Below are 21,092 nucleotides of genomic sequence, written 5' to 3' on the forward strand. Positions count from 1 at the left end.
TATTATATGATATGAGTGTAAATGACAGAACTGATATAAATTTTTGGAATGATACTTATACCCTGAAACCGAGGTCATAAAATGATGTAACCAGTTTTTTGTCCATCGCCGTGGCCAATTTTTGTTTATTTTTTCCTGGCTCTCCTATTTGACCTTTTTTGCGGTGAAATGGCTACACTGTATTGTTTCAGTGATAGCAGTACAGTGCCCATTTCACAACCATCAATCAAATACAGTAACCCGTTCTCCGAACAGTAATCTGTAAAAATAAAAATTGTACAGATTACCATTTTTCAGATCCATCGCCGTGGCTTATCATTCTCACGTTTAAAAGAGACATTTTTTTCTTGAAAAAAAAAAGAAAATATTGAAATAGTAAGTACTTGCTGACCACAACTTTGAAAATTGAAAACAAATTTTAGTTCTTTTTTTCTTACGTCGTGGATAGTACAGTTTGGTATTTCGTCGGTGATCCAAAATTGGTACTTTACCTTATTTTTTACAAGATAAACGTGGAACATTGAACTTATCTCTGCAATCGTTCTGCGAAATATAATAAAACATCAAATTTTAATAATTCAGTGGATCGGATTGGATGCATGCAAATTGCAAACATATTTCTTTATGATAGGTAATTAGGTCTAGCACATGTGTATATTTTATTTTGTGATGTGCTGATTTATTCTAATGATCGAGCAATTTGAGTCAGAATTATTCTATCCAAAAGATTAATAGTCGACTCAAAGATCAGTTACTGGGGAAGGGGAGGGGGTGTGGATTTGAAAACATTTTTTCATAAATTTATTTATTTATCCATGTAGGATTTAATATAGAATTGCAAGCTCATTCTTTAGCCGTGCTATTACCAGTTTCACCCCCCCCCCCTCATTAAATGTCAAAATATTCAGGGAAGAAAACCATAACTTCGCTCTCCCGAGACACTTCCCTCTCAAAATATTTCGCATTTGCTAAATCAGCAGGTGTATACGACATTCTTTTCTTTCACTGTATACCAAACGATATTATTAATGCGGTTCGTAATGACGCGAGTACAAAATGAACGCAAAGATCAAAAACGAATGGTGTAGAAATTAAAATACGAGTAAGGTACCGTTTACTTACCCTTCCCATTCGCACGATGGAGCCCATCATAATCTTTCTAGTATTCTGTTTCAAGCATGTACCTACATTGACTTTAAGAATATCCAGCGAGATAAGGCGACCGTCAGCGTGACAAAAAACCAGCGGTACCTTGAGTAGGTATACACACCGTCATCCTCATCATGAGTGCTTACGTTGTTCGTTTAGTGGTTACGCTGGCTTTATTAGGTGCCCCGCGTTGGGGTATAACATGAAAGAAACCCGACCCGCATCGTTTCGTATCGAGTATCTGGAGAATGGCGATCAAAAGGAATTCATTTGTCCGTTGATCGCTTTTTGTGGTAAATATAAAAAGGCTTTTGGTAACCACTGCGAAACAGAACGAATTAAATTATTAACAACATACAATAGAAAAGCGAGTCGCGCACGTGGTTTAGATCGGCAAACTTACGGTTGAAGGGATTCAACTATTTTGTTGTTTACAAAGAGAATAGAAATCTCTGTTTTCACGGTACAATGATTATAGAAAGCAACGAAAACCAAAACCAAATAGAAAGACATACTTTACCAACGCAACGTTTGCGTTACTTTGATGATCTAACAATATAGTTTTAAAAATTCCGCCAAAAACAAAAATTCATTATCAACATTGTTCCGTACCAATTATGAAATTGGGGCATGCCTCAAGAAAATCTACTCCAGGCGGTCAAAGAGATTTCTACGACGTAGATATGTGTCAAGGTCGAAGAAATACCTACCTTGTGGTGCTCTTCCACTACCTAACAATATTTACAAACAGTTTCACTGCCTTAATTGTTTTATATGATAGGAATGAAGCGAACGGTAAGATTTCCATCAGAAAGGGCGTATCTAAAGCCTAAAGGTTAGGTGTTCAAAGCCAGGAATGAAAATTAAACAATATGTAAGATTAAGCTTGTGGAAAGAAATGAACCCTAAAATGAGGAATTTCTCATCACTGTTATTTTTCAAGGAACTGAATGTTCCCTTTTTGAAACTTTTCCAGATCTCTTTACTCGTAAATGGCCAGGAAAGATGACGTGTTGGGAAAAACAAAAACAACAAATGAATTGGAAAATTTCAAATAGGTACGTGTAGGTGGGTATTTGATTACCGAATAAATAGAAAAATCATCAAATCAGATGAAGTTTTTAATTTTCACCCAGACCACAATACCACAAATTAAAAAAGAAATTATTTCAATTTTTTGGTTTGAAGTTTGACTTGTTGATTGAAAACTAAAACCAATACCGAAAACTGAAAATCACAAAATAACCTTAGGTACCTAACCAAAAGTAGGGAAAAAATTGTTTCAGTCACCATCATTGTTCATCTCTTTCCTTTTAGGGTTAGAAGTATAGGGTAAAACCGAAATGTGTATTGTATTAGCTAATGTGCTAGGTAGGCCCATCGGTAGGTACCTACTACCTATACATGTAGTATACTCGTAGATAAAAATATACCTGCATCAAGTTCGCGGGTAATTTCTCTAGAGAGTTGAATCATCGCAGTAAGATCGAATATTCGAAACGCAAAGCGCCAAATATCAACAAAATACAAAATCTAGAACGTAAATATGAATAATTTGGCAAGCTATTCAATTATTAACCAGTCGTCGTAAACCTTTGGCGTCAAAACGCTAATTAATTTTACATTATTTAACAAAATGTTGAACATGGCTGGATTCGCTGAGTACCTTACTTGCCTATATGCATTTTCGATCAAGAAAAAAATGCTAACGTATGCTTAGGGTAAATTTAACGTGTTTCAGTTTCGTATTTGTTGTTTTTACATAAAAAGTAACGGTGAATAAGGTCGTTGGTTTTTTAAGCACTTACTATACGTATGTATATGGTACCTTTTCACGAAATGTAAATACTTACCTATAGGTGGATATTCACACGTGTAAATTCACCTCAATATATTGTGTATGTTTTTTTTTAAAATTTTATTTTCCCCTTTACCATCTGATTCTTGAAATCATTTTTTTAAAAAAAGAACGAAGTACCTACCTACTTGCATATCCTATTACCAGATCGGCCTCTAATTACCTGCCGTAGGAATTTATCGTCATTTCAATACCCACTGTTTTGGCCTTTATTCTTGTAAATTATAAAAGAAAATACTTAATTAATTCACTGATCAGTTTAACCTTTTATCCGCTTACTAAGCGATGACTCGATATCCCTATACTTTGATTAGCTTTTGTATAAATTATATATTGAAACAGACAACCGTTAATTACCAAAGGTATACGTATTCATCGACAGTGTTACATATACCTACTCGACTTAAAGAGGCAATTATAGGTTTGTTGTAGAATGCTTTTAAAGTTGCATACCTTATAATGTCTCTCTGTATAATATTTCAAAGGCTTTGTAAAGTGATACGTTTTGTTAACTCAAAAAGCACATTATTCACTTTCATCCTCGAGTATCCACTACACCAAAGAAAAAAGCTTTGATGCTGCCCGAAGATCGACAAAAAAACGAAATAATATTACAGAATGCATGAAATTGATTTTTAACTTCTCTCAAGTTTAATAGAGCCTGGTAAAAAATTACTGGGGAATGACTTCGAAATGAAATGATTAAATTTGAACTCTTCAAGTCGGTATAGGTATGTACGAATAAATTTCACTTCTCTTTTATCCCCTTAACATTCAAAAATCTGAAAAATAATTACATAAGTAGGTGCTATCAAATAGGTTTTAGCTTTTTGGAAAAATGGTCTAACGTTGACCTTAATAAATGATCATTTTTTTTGGGGGGGGGGATTCAACGGCGTTGACACGCTATTGACAATGAACCACTGAGGAAAGGCAGGAATGGAAATCGAATAATGCTCATGTACGTTGGTAACATTCTGTTCCAGTTCGTTTTATTTGTTTGTAGGTACCTACCTATTATTTGTTCAGTCCCTTCCAGTTCGTTTTATTTGTTTGTAGGTACCTATTTTTTTTTCAGTATAAATAATTTGTTCAGTCCCTGACAAAAAATTGAAATTTTTGTCGTTTTAATGATGTTATTGGGGTTCAATTTTTTTTTTGACAGAAATGAATTTTCTTTTTTTTGAATTGAAAGTCTGAAGAAAGGGAGATCCATTATCTGGAGCATTATTGCAAAGGATACGTACAGTACATTTTGAAATTGATAATAATGATTAGAAATTGGCACCATTGCGTTCCAAAATATTTACCTAGTTTCAGAAGTGATATCTGCCCATGTTTTGGCTTGATTACCAAATGCGAAATACACACGAATTCACCAAAAACTAAAGCATTTGTAAATTTTCAACTGCTCAGTAGAACCCTGAAATTAGTCTGGGAATTTGATGGCAATGGCCTAGATCGACGTAGAACCTCGAATACTATCTTTTGAAACTAGGCTATTTTTCCCAAAACAGGTTGGGTAAGGGCTAGGGCGAAAAAACTACCGATTTTTCGAAAATGTCTCAACTTTGAGAACCCATATCTCTCTTCTAAGAGCATCTTTGGAGCCAAAACTTTTTCTGAGTAACTTTCAACTCAAAATGAAGGTTTCCACTGAATTTGGTCAAAATCTTCCAACTGTATTTTTTTTCGCAAACCCTAATGTATTTCATACCTACCTGTAATTGTACCATTGGTCCCTGCATTGTAAGACTTTTTAGTTTTTACTTTATTCTTTCAACGTGAATGTTGTCCAACTTGGAGCGATGTGTGACCGATGACGACTTTACCATATCTGTGTTCTAACAAGCGAGGCGAAATGGGTAGGTACCTATATAGGTTTCTGTACCTGATACTCTAAGAAAAATAAAGTGCACTTTTTCCATTCCTAGAGGTTGTAAAGTATAGCAACCTATGGGATGATAACGTTCGTCCTTCCTTCCACAATTCCCAGGAATGTACAATTGTGTAGGTACCTACCTAATCTGTCACCGCTGGGGATCGTAAAAATAGTCAGTGTGCTCGAGTATTACCCATGTAGTTATTGTAGTTATTTCAGTTTTCTGAAGGAATCAATGAATCATTAACAGCCTTGAAAGAAACCATTTCAAAAAAAAAAACTCCCAAAGTTGAACCAAACTGCATCTTTTTTTTGGTACACTGTAGGTACCTATTTTAATTGTTATGCATTTACACTGCTTTGAGATCGGTGAAAGTCAAGTAAGTAGATAAAATAAATAAAAATTGTAAACAATAATAAAATTCATATAATTTTTTGAAGATTGAATTCGCATTAGGTAATATCATCCTTAAAACTTAAAAATTGGTAATGATGAACTTACAAGAAAATTCCTTTGGTAAAAATAATAATATAATTATAATAGTAGTAACTTATCCGATAATGAAATTGGCGTAATAAATCAATGATAACCAAGTGTAATAAAAATATTTAAAATAGGTACTTACTAATCGAATTCAATTGTAGTGAATCAGATTTTAACATATAGGAGTACAAGAGTACTTATCTAAGTAATACCTATTTTACAATTGATAACATATGAGAAATATTCGTAAATTAGGCCTCTCACGAAATATCAACGAGGTAATAAAAATGGTAAGTAGGTAAAAAACTTTGCTCTGTTGATAATATGCGAATTGAGTAAATGTATCAACAATTCAACATATCAACCTATTCGTAGGTAGGTATTTAATAAAAATATTTTAACAATTTGACAAACATCAATCATAAAAATGTTTTGAACCCAGATCTTTGCCCAAGTTTTCATTGAAAAAAAATGTTTAAAGGATATAATTATCTATTTTTTGCTGCTCATTTAATAAGACATTCTGTTCATAGGTATACGATTCAAGACAAACTTTAGGTAGGTACTATAAACCGAATTCATTGGCAAAAATTTTATAAATGAGGCATGAGACCTGGATTAAGCTTAGATATTAAACCAAAAAATATTCCACTTTATGTCTGTTAGGTATTACCTACTTTTAATTGATATTAATAACATCATTGAATTGACCAAGTATCATTTCTTTATTCGAATCATAAAGTTTAATTTTTCCCACATTATATGCCTATCAAAAAGAGAACATTTTGCTTTCCTTTTACCTGACGAAAGCGTATAAAAAAAATTCACAAAAAACAAATTATCAGCATAAAAGTGTAAGGTATCACAATTTGTTTTGTTTTTTTCCTTTTGTATTTTCTCGAGTGTATTACATAAGTATATAACTATATCGAGTTCAAAGATGATTATACATAAAATATATACGAGTAGGTATAGGTACGTATCTATAAAGAAAATAAATTACTCGCTTACCAAATAAAGGTCATGACTTAGGTTCTTATTTAATAAGTTTTACTTATTATAACGTAAAATATGAGATAATAAGTATGTAAATAATGTAGGTACTTTTCCCTGGTTTTTGGCAGCGTTTTTCATTAAAATTATTCTTACAAAAAATTTCACGATGAGAAAAAAAAACTACCTATAAGTTATCCAACTTGAGTGTAATAACACTTTGTTCGTTATCTGGTTTAATCATCTACAATTAGGGTACTTGAAACGATTTCAATATACGATCGGTATAAATATACTTATAAAGCAAATGCATCAACAGATTGATAAAAGAATAATAACAAATTATAAAACAAAAACAAAAAATTATACAAACACGTAAAATAAAAAAAAAACAAAAAAATAAAAAACTTGGGTAGAGATTGAACAAAAACAAAAAACAAAGTACACATTAATTTTAGAACATGTATGTTTGGGGACGTAGGTAATAAAAATAAAATCTCTTAATATCACTTGTTGACTCATCAAATAAATTTTAATACCACAATTCTCGTCATAATACAGATATTTACATCGCGAATAATAAAACGAATAGTTAATTTGCTAACGCTTATTAGAATTTGCAAACGAAGCAAATAATCCACCTTCATAATCATTTATAATGTGACGCATTGTTGAATATTGGATTTATTTCAGTTGATTGCGCGTTTATTTTTAATATAAAAGGTAGGTACATCAATATGAATGATCGATGGATAGGTACGTAAAGGTATAGGTATTTATAATATGTATTATAATTTGTACTACGTTCGTTAAATTTTTCTCGAGAGTACTCGTAAAAATGCGGCGACTTATTGAAATTGTTTAAAAATACTTAGCACGTTAATATTTAAAAATCTTATTATAAATTAAAAAAATATAAAATATGTACGATTAAAATATATATTCTTACATGGAATACCAGCGCATATAATATTTGCACAATAATAACTAATAACGATTCGTACAAAAAATGACAACACGAATACATAATAGGTACATAAGGAAAGAAATGTGTAGCGATGGATTCGCTTACAGTTGGTAAATATAGGCGTACGTATTTATGCCCTTACCCGAGAAAGTATACGCAAACTTGAATTTTATTTTAATATAAAATACATTGTACAGGGGCAAGGAGGGTTATGCGACAACAGCTGGAACCGATCGATTTTTCAGGATTCGTCAGACAATTAGTGTAGGTACCTATGTGTGAAGTGTGCATCTCGGCATACTACCTAAGTACCTACCTATGTATTTGGATAGTGAGAAGAGTATAAGTCTGTAAAATTTTTATCAATTTTTATTTTTTGTTTCCAAAAGGTTAATATACCTATTTATGTTCATTTTATTTTCAAGTAGGCTATATGGACGTTGATTTTTTTGAAGTGAGAGGATAAGTTTTATGATGTGACTTATGATTCTTTTAAAAATGCAACCAGCAAAAAAGTCCCGAAATTTTTATATGAAATAAAGTACTTATGTAATTACGTATCTACCAATGTAATTGTCTTTCTTTTTTTCAAAAATTGAAATGCATTCATGCATACCCACATAAATATACCCCATTACAAGACAATAGTTATGAATTTACTCTTTTTAATTGTTTATTGTGATATATGAGAATCAAAAACAAACATTGATCTGTATTTATTTTTAGAAAATTGATTCAAATTGCTACAAAGAATTTTAAGTCGCCACTATTAATTTTTTTCTACCGTAAAATATGTTTTCAACTGCATAATCAGGTACGTATCCGGATTTTTGAAAAAATACAACGTTTTAAAAATGATTTCAAGAAATATCGCAGTTTGCAGACATTGCATTTTGTTTTGTGGAATGTTGTCGATTAAATTTTGCAACGATACCTACGCTACGAACTTTTTTGGACGGTTTTGTTTTGAGTAAAACTCACTAGTATGTGCTAAAGTCAGCGAGAGGTTATTGCTAAAAGTTAAAATAGCATATCTGCATCGCATTCAACAATGACCTCGTACATATAAACATTTACGTACGCACAAATCTGTACGACGCGCAAGCGTTGTTCTCTTTATGTACGATCAAAGGCAAAGGCCAACACAGAACGCGCGTTATTTGACGCTATCAGCTTTTAATACGAACATATTACAGGCCTACTGGGCTATTACTTTTTGGATAGAATTAATGTAGGTTTACAACCTATTTAGATTTTAGAGTAGTAATTAGCATCGTGCAGAATTAAAAACAGTTTTGATTATACTGTACATTTATCATGAGAATGGAGATTTTTTTTTGCATTTGCTATTTATATTTTGTACTTCGGAGTCTTTCATCTTTTGTAAAAAAATTTTAAAACGGTTTTGTAGGTCTCGAGAAAGTTTGGTATTTGATTAGCTGATGAAAATATTATGCAAACAGAACATTTTGCGAGAATTTTCATACTACAATGTAGGTTGGTATTATACTGAGTCAATGTATTGTGATAGGACTCAGCATGTATACCAACTTACATTATTGGACGAAAATTTTCGTTGGCTATATTCGATATTATTGAGCACCCTGTACACTTATAGGTACCTACTCATGACGAGAATCATACGTAACAAATAACACGAATAAATAATAAATTATTAATCTTATGAATATTGATTGCGTTCACAATGAAAAGTATTTATCACAATCATCATTCGTAAACGTACTATAAGATAGGTATAAGAAATACTTAATCGTAGGTATATCTATTTGATAAATTCAAGTGAATTTCCTCCTTCCTAAACTAACAAACTTGGAGTGAGCCATTCATCATCTGATAACTGTAAAAAAAAAAAGAAGAGGAGAAAGAAAAGGAGCCAAAAAATGAGGGTGACAAAACTCGCTTATATACTCAAAAAAAAAAAAAAAAAAAGGAAATGTTTATCAATTCGTATTATCGTATTATTCTACAGACAGATAGGCAGGAAATGCTTCTACAATACGAAGATGGTGTTACGATTTTGTATAATATGAAAATGCAGGCGAAAAAATATCTACTAGAATAAAATAGAATAAAAAATGAAAGAAATCCCGAAACACTGACAATCGAAACATTTTCGTTAAAGAGAATTTCAAAATTGTTGACGATAGAAACTACGTGTTGAATTTTTCAATTTTTAAAACTGAAAATAAAGTCGCTGAAAAATTAATTTTTTTTTTTTGAAAGAAGCTTTTCTATCGAAGGAAAAAATATATAAATTGATTTTTAGGGATAGCAACATAAAAGATAGGTATATAGCTACTTAACAAGCATCATCCGTATATCACGCGAGAGTGTGCAGAGTGGGGTAAGGTGTTCGTCGTAACAAAAGAGAATACGACGCGACTGGGTGAAATTTATAAGATTGGAATCAACGGTGTACTTTTAGCTGTAGCTTTTTCTAATACATATCATGAGAATAAAGACGTCTTACTTGGAATTGTTGCATGGTAGCAGGATATGCAGGTATGATGGTTGGCGCTGTTGCTGCGGTTGGTTGTTGAATTGGTGTTCCTTGAGCTGTCACAGCAGCTGGAATTTGAGGTTGCGTCGTCCAAGCTGTATTTGGAGCTGTGTTTGGTAACTGCAGACCTACGCGTCTGGACGCGATGAAAAGCACAATATGTGTGTTAGAATGAAGCAGGAAAGATCATTATTGCATGATTAAGTAGGTAAAATGCCAACGAAGAAGGGGGTTAATGCTTTGGTAATTATTTTCGTATGGCGTTGATAGGCATGTATAATAAAATTTTCTGATTTTATGTAGGTTACATATGAGAGTACTTACCTATATTATGAGTCTCTCAAGACCTTATTAAGTTTTGTTGTAAATTATTGATGATCCCTTTGAGTACACTGAGTATTATAGATTCAAACTTGCAGAATTAAGTACCTATACAATTGATACTTTCAACCCTTCTCTTGTTTTTGGCAAATATTATCTCAATCAGGCGACGCGGTAGCGTTGCCACCCCGCCCTCCCACGGTTTCAAGCGCGTAATGAAACGCGTTCAACCGTAGGCGGCGCAACGCCAGACGGAGTTATATTCTGTAACTATTTCAATGCAATTTCCCCGAGTTTCAAATGCAATTTTCTCAAAAACTATGCGTTTATTCAAAAAACGCATAGATAATTTTATTCTTATTTTTCAAATACCTTTCAGAATATATAAGAATAATTTTTGTACGATAAAAATTCGCGAAGTTTCAATTAGCCATTTTTTTGTCATTTTGGCGAAATTGTTCTTCAACACTTACTCAAAGTTTGAAGGATTGGCCGAACCAATTTTGATGAAATTTGGAATATAGCTTTGATTTGTCAACCATTACTGACTAAGGTAAAAAAATTGTAAATTTTTTCAAAATTGACCCTGCACCCCCCCTTTTTGGGCCCCAAAAATTCTCAAAATTAACCCAAAATATCAAAAGGCACTTCTCCACCACAAACTTGATGTTCATGCAAAAATTGAGCTTTGTAGCCCAATTACATCAAGCTTGAGTGGAGTCTAAAGATGCTGAAAAATGACAAATGTTGAAAAAACGAGCAGTATATTTATCCAAAGTACAATCAAACCAAAGCTGGGATAGATGTACGTACATCAAAAGGCACATCTACGATGTTCAAAGTACATTTGAACAAAATTTCAGCGTGATTTGTGCCCTATTCGAGGCTGTAGCTTTGTCTAAAGAAACAGTTAATTTGTAATACTAATTTTCGCCATAATTGATTCTTTAGACAAAGCTACAGCTTCAAATACGGCACGAATTACGTTGAAATTTTGTTCAAATATACTTTGAACATCGTAGAAGTGCCTTTTAATATTTTCAAATTAATGTGAGCTTTAATTTATGTGCAATAATTATTATTATTGCACATACACGTTCAATATCAAAATGTCCGTTAAATTTAAAGCACAACACGTGTTGGCGGCGTTGTATGCAGTTGAAATGCGCTAAAACGTTGAGCAGCCTAGCGGCTGAATGATTTAAGCTTCCGCTCGCCACGCAGTAGACTCCGGTTCAAACCCCATCAGAATCAAAATTTTTTTTTAATTTTTAATTTTGTAAGCTGATTTTTTCAATATGATTTTTATTTAACATGTTCAATTTTTAAAAATACATTGTAAAAAAACGTTTTTCACTTCCTAAAGTACAAATTTTCTTTTGCCCTTGTTTTTTTTAAAAAAGTAAACATGGAAAAAATTTCATTATGCAAATTTATTTAAAACAAACAAGATACATTTTTTCACCTGAAAAAACATGTTTTTTTTACTTCTTGAAATGACGTTTTGCTTTACTTTGTTCAGGTTTGTTTGGTTCTCATTTTCAAAATTTAAATTTTTAAAAAGTTGACATTTAAATTCCAAAATTTTGAAGCCAAAAAATGGAACCTGAAAAACACATCGTTTCTCACCTCTTGAATTTTTGAACGTTTTTTCACTCGCATCACTCAGATATTTTTTCTATCCTTTTCCTAAACTGAAAAATTCCATTTTGAAACTTCAAAAAATTCAAAAACGAAAATACCTAATAATTTTTTAATAGGTATTTCTATCAATTATTGGTAAACTTGTCATTTCATCTCTCATTTCATTTTAGAAATTTATATTCGCTATTTGTCATTTTATTTGACAAAATTGAAAGTCTTTTTTTACTGATCGGCGAATTTTTGGTCAACCCCTTCCCCCATCACCCTTGAAAACCCACTGTTTTTATTCCAGTCAGTTTAATGACAAATGTCCAGTAATCTGTCCACTCTCTGCATGCTCCTGCCACCAATGCTATTTTCATTCATTAGATTGAACACTTCATCACAATAATACAGAAAAAAAAGTACTGATATCCTCCAAAAAAACTCTTCAAAAAAGAATTACACCCCGCCCTCTCCACGATTCCTAATGAACCTACTCCATGAACAAAAATTAAAAATTTCCGTAAGAAAATGTTATGATATCATGGTGGAATCCGCCCCTAAGAAAAACAACCTACCACTTCACCATTTATTGTATAAGACAATCTATGAAACAGCTAATGAGCCAAAAATTTGGGCGGACAGATCCCTCAAATAAGTTTAGTAATCTAACTTGACTCTGGAGTGTGGAAGATTTGTCAGCCCCCAAATTTTTGGCTCATTAGCTGTTTCATAGATTGTCTTATACAATAAATGGTGAAGTGGTAGGTTGTTTTTCTTAGGGGCGGATTCCACCATGATATCATAACATTTTCTTACGGAAATTTTTAATTTTTGTTCATGGAGTAGGTTCATTAGGAATCGTGGAGAGGGCGGGGTGTAATTCTTTTTTGAAGAGTTTTTTTGGAGTACAATTTTTCAAATAGCTCTACGATTCAAGTTTTGAACTTTTTAGTAGAAGGCTTAGGAATAGTTATATCATAAATTTGCTCCTTCGATTTTCTAAATAGGCAATTTAATTGTCACTTGTGTAGTAGGTATTGTATTTTGGATTGTTGTCCGATTAAAAAAACTTATTTGAAAGTGCGTATCAATTATCCTACACCCTGCATAAATCAAAATAATCGAGTACTTAGCTACTTACCCAACATACCCTTGCTGATATCCGAATTGGCTGTATGGATACCCTTGAACGCCTTGTAAAAATTGTCCTTGCAGTTGTGCGGCAGCAGCTGTAGCAGCCGCAGCAGCTGTAGATGGGTAACTTTGCGGGTACCAGTAATTTAAATGTTGTCCATAGGTGAATGGAAATTGTGAGCTAGTGGTTATTGTCTTGAAAGAGAATGCAAAAATCAAAATAGTTTTTAATTCTCATTGCGCATATTTATCAGAATTCAGAGTGGCCCTTGTTTATTAAGTATAGTGTGCGGAATTTTTTGGGTTGGTTTTGGCTCTTTTTCATTTGAAATTTTGTAGATCTTTCCTTCCTCGCTTCGTTAAGAAGAAAAATAATTGAAAGATTTTCTAACTTGAAATTTTCTTTTTGAAACTTCTCTGCGGGGGATGGGAAGAGGAGGTATCTCAAACATGAAGCAGCTCTGAGAGATTGCTTGCATAACATGAAATGGGAGAAGATTAAAATAAAGTGGAGAATTTTTTCTGGTAGCACAGAAAAAGTTTTTAATTTAGGGAACGCCATTCCAAGCATGACAACAAAGGCCACTCTACTGCTAAGCGAGAGTACTTTATGAACTTACTTGGGCCGAAGACTGAGAAATCGTAATATCGGTAGACTCTTTACCCCATGAACATTTCACTAATTGTCCATTAATATCAGTATTATGAACGGCTACAATGGCATGTGTTGCTGATTCTTTGGTGGAAAATCTATGATCAAAAATTTATTGTGTTTGGTTAGGTACTTCTAACGAATATATTTAAACCACCAAAGTTTTGTACCTATGAAAATTAATATTTATCTTGGTATGCACTAAAGACGTAATTTTTATTCTTACCTACCTACCTACGGTCTGTTTATAACATATCTATTGAAATTTGAAAAAACTCGATCGATCCAGTAACTCAGTAAGAAGAAATAATAAGGTTTTATTACCTACTTAAGCGCAATTTTAGGCAACCAATTTTCATCTGAAATTTTGGGCGGGAATTTCTAATAGATTGTTTAAAAAAAAACAGGTACAAGTAACCTACCCAAATTATCAACGTATTTTCGTCTCTTTTCAGTCTTCACGCTTCTAGACGACATTTACTCGTATCAATTAATCATAATTTATATTTATGATTATCTACATGCGAGAATCATATTAGGTACTCAGGTATGTATTATAAAACGAAAAATTCCAAACTTTTGGCTAGGTACTTCATTAAAAATTCGTACCCATTCGTCTAAGAAAAATGTGGACTACTGCACAAAGTCTTCTCGAAACCTTGAAAGTAGGTAATATATGAGGTTATTAAACGCTTAAATTACAAAGATGTGTCGTTCTTTGCTTGAATTACAGTAAGAATGTAGCTACCCAGAGCCAGGTATTTATATTTAGATATGTTTCTATTAGAGGGTTTTAAAGGCTTTGTTATCGTTGAAGTTTTTATGAGTAATTTTATTATAATAACAACGTTACACACCTATATTTTGCAGCAGTACCTATGCTCGTCAGAATAATATAGGCGTATAAATGAGCTAAGTGTAAGAATGAGTAGGTAGCTTAGTGTTAGTATATCCGAAAGGAGTGAGCAAGTAAGTAAGTAAAGTAAGTAAGTAAGCAAGCAAGTTCTGGTTTTTTAATGTGCTTCGTTTACTAGGAATATTTCATAATTTAGTTTTGTCTCTAGGGAATTTTTCGTTTGCTGCTAACAACATTGTGCATAACAATGGGATGGAGTAATTTTTTTCTCACTCTATCAAAGAGCCGAGCCAACTTTGTTTATTAGGTAGGTATGTACTTTCGCGAGCAACATACTAACGAGAAAGTTCATTCTAATTTTCCTACTTCGTTGTGTACCGGGCTATAAAAAAAAAGAAAAAAAAATTCTCAACCACTAAAATGAAAGCATAACTGCATAAGTCGTACCTAAATTAATGAAAAACTGAAGATACTCACAAAAAGTATTAATTATTCAAATAAGTACCTTCTACGGTACCTATCTCGTTATTACGTACACACCACCATCGTGATGTTTTAAAATTGAATTATGGAGCAAAAAAGATATAGGTATGTGAGACCAACAGAATAGGTACCTAACTATATGTATAGCAAAATACTTATAAATTACCTATTTTGTAAATGCTTAACGATAGGTAGGTATGAATTTTGGATTTTTTAAAAAAGAGTACCATACAATATTAAATATGCACCTACACTGGATTATTATTTATTTGAATCTTATAACAAATAAACGTACCTGATAAAAGCGTATCCTTTGTCTTTAAAGACGCGTACTTCTTGAATATTACCAAAAGGGGCGAAGATTTTTTGAATAACATCATCTGAAAGACCACTGGTAATCCCACCACAATATACTGTACAGTTGGTAGGGCTGGACTGATTGTACACTTCATCAAACGTTAATGGTTTCGAATTTCCTGAATATCGATACAATATATCGTAAAATTAATAAGCTAAAATGCCTACATATATAACTTTTTTTAAATACTTGATGTTATTAGGTAGCATTGCAAAAATATACATAGGTATATATAATTGAAATCTCGCGAAAAGATTTTCTTCAAAACTTCCCAGTTTTTACAAGAATCAATCCAGAATGAAAAAAACTATCAAATCAATTTCAAATGAAGGAAAAGTAACAGTTGCTCGACGAGTTAGCATTTAAATCAGTTAAATGTACCAACAGCATTCGATTACAATAATGTACTTTCTTGTCGTTAGTTTGGGTACCTAATGTAGGTATCCAACAAGACAATATGCGAAATTCGTTTAATCTGAAGTCACAGGTGCTGCCATTTGTTGCATTTTATGAAGGACATAGGCCCCAGAGGGTAATGCTGAAGCGATAAAAGCAATAATCTAAACATTTCCCTCGGTAATTTACAGAAAATGTTTGAAATCAAAATGTGATCACGCAAGATATCTTACGTAATTAGACCTTTGTGTGGACCGAATAAATAGAAACCAAATTCATTTTGAAACAACGGAAAAGTAAGCACATAACGTCGTATACCTATAATATCTAGCTAGTTTTAGATTTTGTAGCTTATTTTTGCGTGGAAAGTTTTCATATCATGTAACAAGATGCAGTGTTGCCAGATCAACGAATTTATCCGTATTTCTACGGAAATTTGAGTTGTCAAAGAAACCGTACAGATTTTAGACGGATTTACATACACGGAAATTTCCATTTCTCCAGCTGAATAACTGGAAATTATTTCATTTTTCATTGAAAATAAACAACTAAAATCGATTGAAAGGACTCGAATATGATTATTTTACACTATAAACGGATGTTGAACTAAAATATCCCTGCTGAAGCTTTAATTTTGATTTTTGAAGCACCAAGTAAAGCAATTTAGCAGGGTTACGGAGTAGAATAAATTTCGTTCCGGTTCGGAGTTCTGAGCTCCGTCTCAAGAAAAAATTCTGTTCTGGTTTCTATTTCATTCCTTGGGAAAAAAATGTGACTTTTTGGCAATTTTTGACATATTTTGTTATTTTTGATAAAAAAACAAGATTTTCTAGCAATTTAATAGGAAAAAACTACAAACTCCAGCTGATTTTCTTCAAAAATGAAAAATCCAAACTGCAAGAACTAATAAAGCTGAAAAGAAAAAAATTGAAAATACTGGCGAAATACCAATTTTAAAATAATTTTGGTATTTTCGATTTAATTGGTGTTTTGTAAATCAAGTTTTTCATTTGTCAACTTATCTATATTGGTTAAGGATTTTTAAATTAAAAAAAAAATTAGGTGGTTTTGCCAGTATTGGTTTTTCGGTATCGGTATCGTTCTGCTATCCTGATACAGCTTGCACATGATGTTTTACAAAAAAATTTTGGTATGATTTAATCAAAGGAACTTTTTTTCAGAGCAAATAAAAAATTACTAAAGTAAAAAATAAAAATCGACTAATGCTACTATAATTCAAGGAAGCTCGTATAATAATGTTAATGCATTAGGTAAAACATACCATCTCCTTTCAAAACAGGTGGTTTCCTTGTTGCCCAATTAGTTCGTATGCTACGATTACCTAACCATTGACCATTCATAGCTGCTATAGCACTTTCTGCTTCCTGTAATCGCGGTAAAATAATTTTAATATTCTTTACATATTCCAATTTGAAATGAATTTATCAATGCGAAAAAAAATACGCGATTTTAATAACTTACCGATTTTTTCGAAAACGATACAAAACCGTATCCTTTTGACTTTAATGTTTGAGGATCGCGTACCACTCGACAGTCTCTACGGGAAAAAAAGAAAAAAGAAAGAAAGAAAGAAAGAACGAGAAAAAAGGAAAGGAAAAGAAAAGAAAAGAAAAAATAGATTGTTTTAAAAACAATTCATCAAAAGAAAAATTTTAAATGAATGGTTTTTTTAAACATTCTACGTATATTTAAAGGCATCCAACCACACTTTCGGATTAGTACATCAAGTGCTAAAATTAGCCAACAGGAACCGCTAAACAAAAGGATTCTAGGTAAAATTACCCGGATTTTTTTAAAAACAACTTTCTAAGAAAATCGTTTTAATCCCGGCTCCAAAATTTGCTATTGTCAAATATTCTTTTTTTTGCGTTGTTTTCAACTGAACGTTGTTCATTCCAGGTAAGTGAGCCTAATGTTATTGTAAGATTTTTTACGGTTATTTTTTGCGCTTGGTGTACTTTTTGAAATTCGTTGGATGCTTAAGTAGGTAATTACCTATGTATAAATGTACTTATACTTATAATAAGTAGGCTTTTAGATAATTTAACATTTAAATCATTTCAAAATTTCAAACATCGTAAGCTATTTTTTATTCCACAAAAGACAACACAATTCACAAGAGCAATTTTTGTTACACTATAGGTAAAGATGCAACATTTACCTACATACCTATGTAGGTAAATATAGGTACTTGATTTGTTTGCTTTTTCAAGTAAGTAATTCATCACGAAACCGACAGATGTAAGAATTATAGAATTTTCATGTTTGGGTAAGGCTAATCTTAGCTTTCAGGGAGTTCTACTCACAGTACTTAAGTTAAAAGTAGATTTAGGTACTTTTTATGAAAAAATACCGTTAGGATTAATTTACGTACAAACAAATCGTGACGATAATTCTATTAGGAAAAAAATAACTCTTGCTTCTCAGTTTTTACTATTTATTAGTGCAAAGCTTTTCAAACACCAAGTGTTCATCATCAGGCTTAAAATGAACACTTGGTGTTTGAAAAGCTTTGCACTAATAAATAGTAAAAACTGAGAAGCAAGAGTTATTTTTTTCCTAATCTAACAAACTTCTCGCTAAAAGGTTCCTTTTACCTTTGACGATAATTCTAGTTTAACCCTATTAATAATTATGAATAATTGGTCGAGTTTAAAGAATCATGTCACCCGTTCCTGTTTCCTAAAAAATAATTCTGATTTTTAACAACGAAATAAATCAAAACCCGAATGCCAACGTATAAGTATGTATTTTAGATTCCGAAAATACCATTACCCTGCATTTTATGGGATTTTTTCGTTCGAGGTACCCTAACAGATTACAGAACCCCAATACTTATAAGCCTATTATTAATACTAAATAGTTCGATAACAAACTCGTAATTTTTGTTTACTAAGCAATCTCAGCACAGGAAAGGGCCGAACAATTTTCACGAGTTGTTAACAGAGAAATCTAACGAAGAATGAATTTAGATGTAATTAAAATGTTTTAAATTTTTATTTTTATGATTCTAAACAAAAGAAAACAATTTTTTTAAAACTGGGTATTGATTCTAATTTCCAATAGATAGGTAGGTATACTACAACTACATAGGTGGCTATAGGTAGGTACCTAATTGAAGACCTGAATGTCAATCTACATGAGCAGATATTGTCAGTTAATGATAGGTGGATACATCTATACGTCTATATTTATGGGACAATTACACAATTTTCTTTTAAATTAATTGTTTTCAGTTGTTTGCTCTTCATCTCAAACATAAAGAGCAAGCAGTATTTCATTTAAAGATTGAACTTTGAGGTACAACAAAGCTTGAAACTTCGAACGACAAATTTGTATGATATCAACAGCGCATTGGGATGTACATAGATTAAATTGGTAAATACCTGTGTATAATGTATTTACCTATAAATTCACAAAGTACCATGACTAAGTAAACCCTCGAATAAAATAAGAAATTACGAACATGAGGACGAAAATGTGAAAAATATCACGTAATCGGGTTGGTAAGCAAGTTCTATTTTTATTGTTAGAAAAACGTACATCAAATTTTAAATAATATTTTAAAATCATCAATTTAATGTCATTTTGCTAATGATAGGTACCCACATTTAAAATCTAATTATTTATAAATCTCACGAGTTTAATTGTTTAGTTCGCGATCTCTTTTTAAATGCTTAGTTTTAATCAGGTAGCTACTTTTACTCACATTCATGCACATAATACCTAATTAATAACCCAAGGCATCTAGCAATGAAAGTATTACAAAGGTAGGTTACGCAGAAATTTCGAACATTTCATTCCAAAAATCTAGGTAGATACGCAAAAGAAAGTACCTATTCTTAATTCTCATTCTTCTACAGCTCACAAATTAAAAAAAATTTCAAAAAACATTTGCAGTTTTTGTCTGATTTTATTCAAATATCCATTCAAAGAATATAATGATAAAAATTAAATTTTCAAGATTATTGGTATAGCTGTAGATGTGTTTTGGGAGCTTCAGTAAAACAAAAAGGTGCATTTTTATTTTAATGTTTGTATCGAAACCTGAGCACATTTGAACAGAGAACTGACTCATTTCGGCTGAAAGTAAAACGCCTAGAAAACTGAAAATTACCATGCATCGTACCTATATCACTACGTAAGTATACTTCGATCAACTTGCTGGAAATTATTTTTCACGTTGCAAATTTTTCGATAAATTTTTACTCGAAAGTAAAAATCAAATAAGAAACTAATTTATAGTATTGCACATGAATTTTACATGAATACAGTGAAAGCGATAAAGCACCGCTGTGTAGTTTAAGCAAATTTTTTTTACCATGCTAATGCGCAGAAAAATAATTCTATCAGAGGCGAGAGATTTGTGTATTTGAAAGAGATGAGAGACACCAGGAAACTAGAAAAGTTTTCATTATACTTACTTAAAAACTCATGGAGAATTCGAAGAACTTTTTCTTGATAGTTTACCACTAGTGATGTTTAGTTTTTGTAAAATTTCAGTAAATAACTAACTATGTGGTATTTAAGCTATAACTTTTTTTTTTTTCAATATACACTACGCTAATTGAATATCTTAAATACTCGCGAAAATTCTCGCTGAAAATGAAAATCGTTGCTCTTACTCACTCCATCTCAAGTAAGTAAACTATACTCCGTTAATAGGTAACCAAAATATTGCATTCCAATTACGCATTTTGATTTTGTATTTTACACTTCTGTAGTTACGTGTGCTCATAAATTACGAATACCTAATCGTATATAAAGTATATGAAAGAGCTGAGAATAAATCATGCAACTGGGCCAAAGATGAGTAAGGGATTGGACAGGTAAATAGGAAGAATTTATATTACTTATTCAAATTTGTGCCTACGATTACTTTTTAACTGTCAGTTCATCGCAAGATAAGTATACCTAACTAATTTTTTTCTCATATTTAACAAAAAATACCTACATTTTGTATTGAAAAAAAAAAAAAAAAAAAATGTTTAGAAAATATATGTATGGTAAGAATTGACAATCGTTTGAATTTCTCAAAAGAGTCATTTTGATGAATGCAATTGGCATATGAAAATATCGTATCTTATATTATTCGAGCGTTATTTTTAGAAAATGTTAAGCTTGTTCGCTACTTCAATTATCGATACGCACCTAACATGTAACAAGAAAATGGATAAAGTTTTTGAATCTTGTTTTACTTTAACAGATGGATGGATGCATGCTCGAAGGTAATCGAAAACGAAAATAGAATAAAGAAAAAAAGACAATGTAACCTTAAAATGAAAATAGAAACTTCTTTTGATATAAGTTTAAAACTGCTACAGAATGTGTTTCTACCACAAAAAAAAAAAACATACACGTTTATAAGTGAATTCCAATTTATCTTAT

At 31.8% G+C, this 21,092-nt stretch overlaps 1 protein-coding gene across 3 annotated transcripts in view; it reads right to left on the reverse strand.

The window, feature by feature from the left end:
• Positions 1-7,616: 7,616 nt before the first annotated feature.
• The window catches only part of LOC135839369 (nucleolysin TIAR), a 48,379-nt gene continuing 34,903 nt past the window's right edge, over positions 7,617-21,092 (reverse strand). For all 3 annotated transcript variants that reach the window (XM_065355362.1, XM_065355361.1, XM_065355360.1), the window contains 7 exons: positions 17,166-17,241; positions 16,966-17,068; positions 15,225-15,405; positions 13,559-13,688; positions 12,946-13,133; positions 9,825-9,990; positions 7,617-9,191 (listed from right to left, as the gene is read on the reverse strand). In XM_065355362.1, coding sequence (XP_065211434.1) covers positions 9,150-9,191; positions 9,825-9,990; positions 12,946-13,133; positions 13,559-13,688; positions 15,225-15,405; positions 16,966-17,068; positions 17,166-17,241 — 886 coding nt within the window. In that variant the 3' untranslated portion in view covers positions 7,617-9,149. The remainder of the gene's footprint in view (positions 9,192-9,824; positions 9,991-12,945; positions 13,134-13,558; positions 13,689-15,224; positions 15,406-16,965; positions 17,069-17,165; positions 17,242-21,092) is intronic.

This window comes from Planococcus citri, chromosome 3, assembly GCF_950023065.1.
Source record: "Planococcus citri chromosome 3, ihPlaCitr1.1, whole genome shotgun sequence".
NCBI lineage: Eukaryota > Metazoa > Arthropoda > Insecta > Hemiptera > Pseudococcidae > Planococcus > Planococcus citri.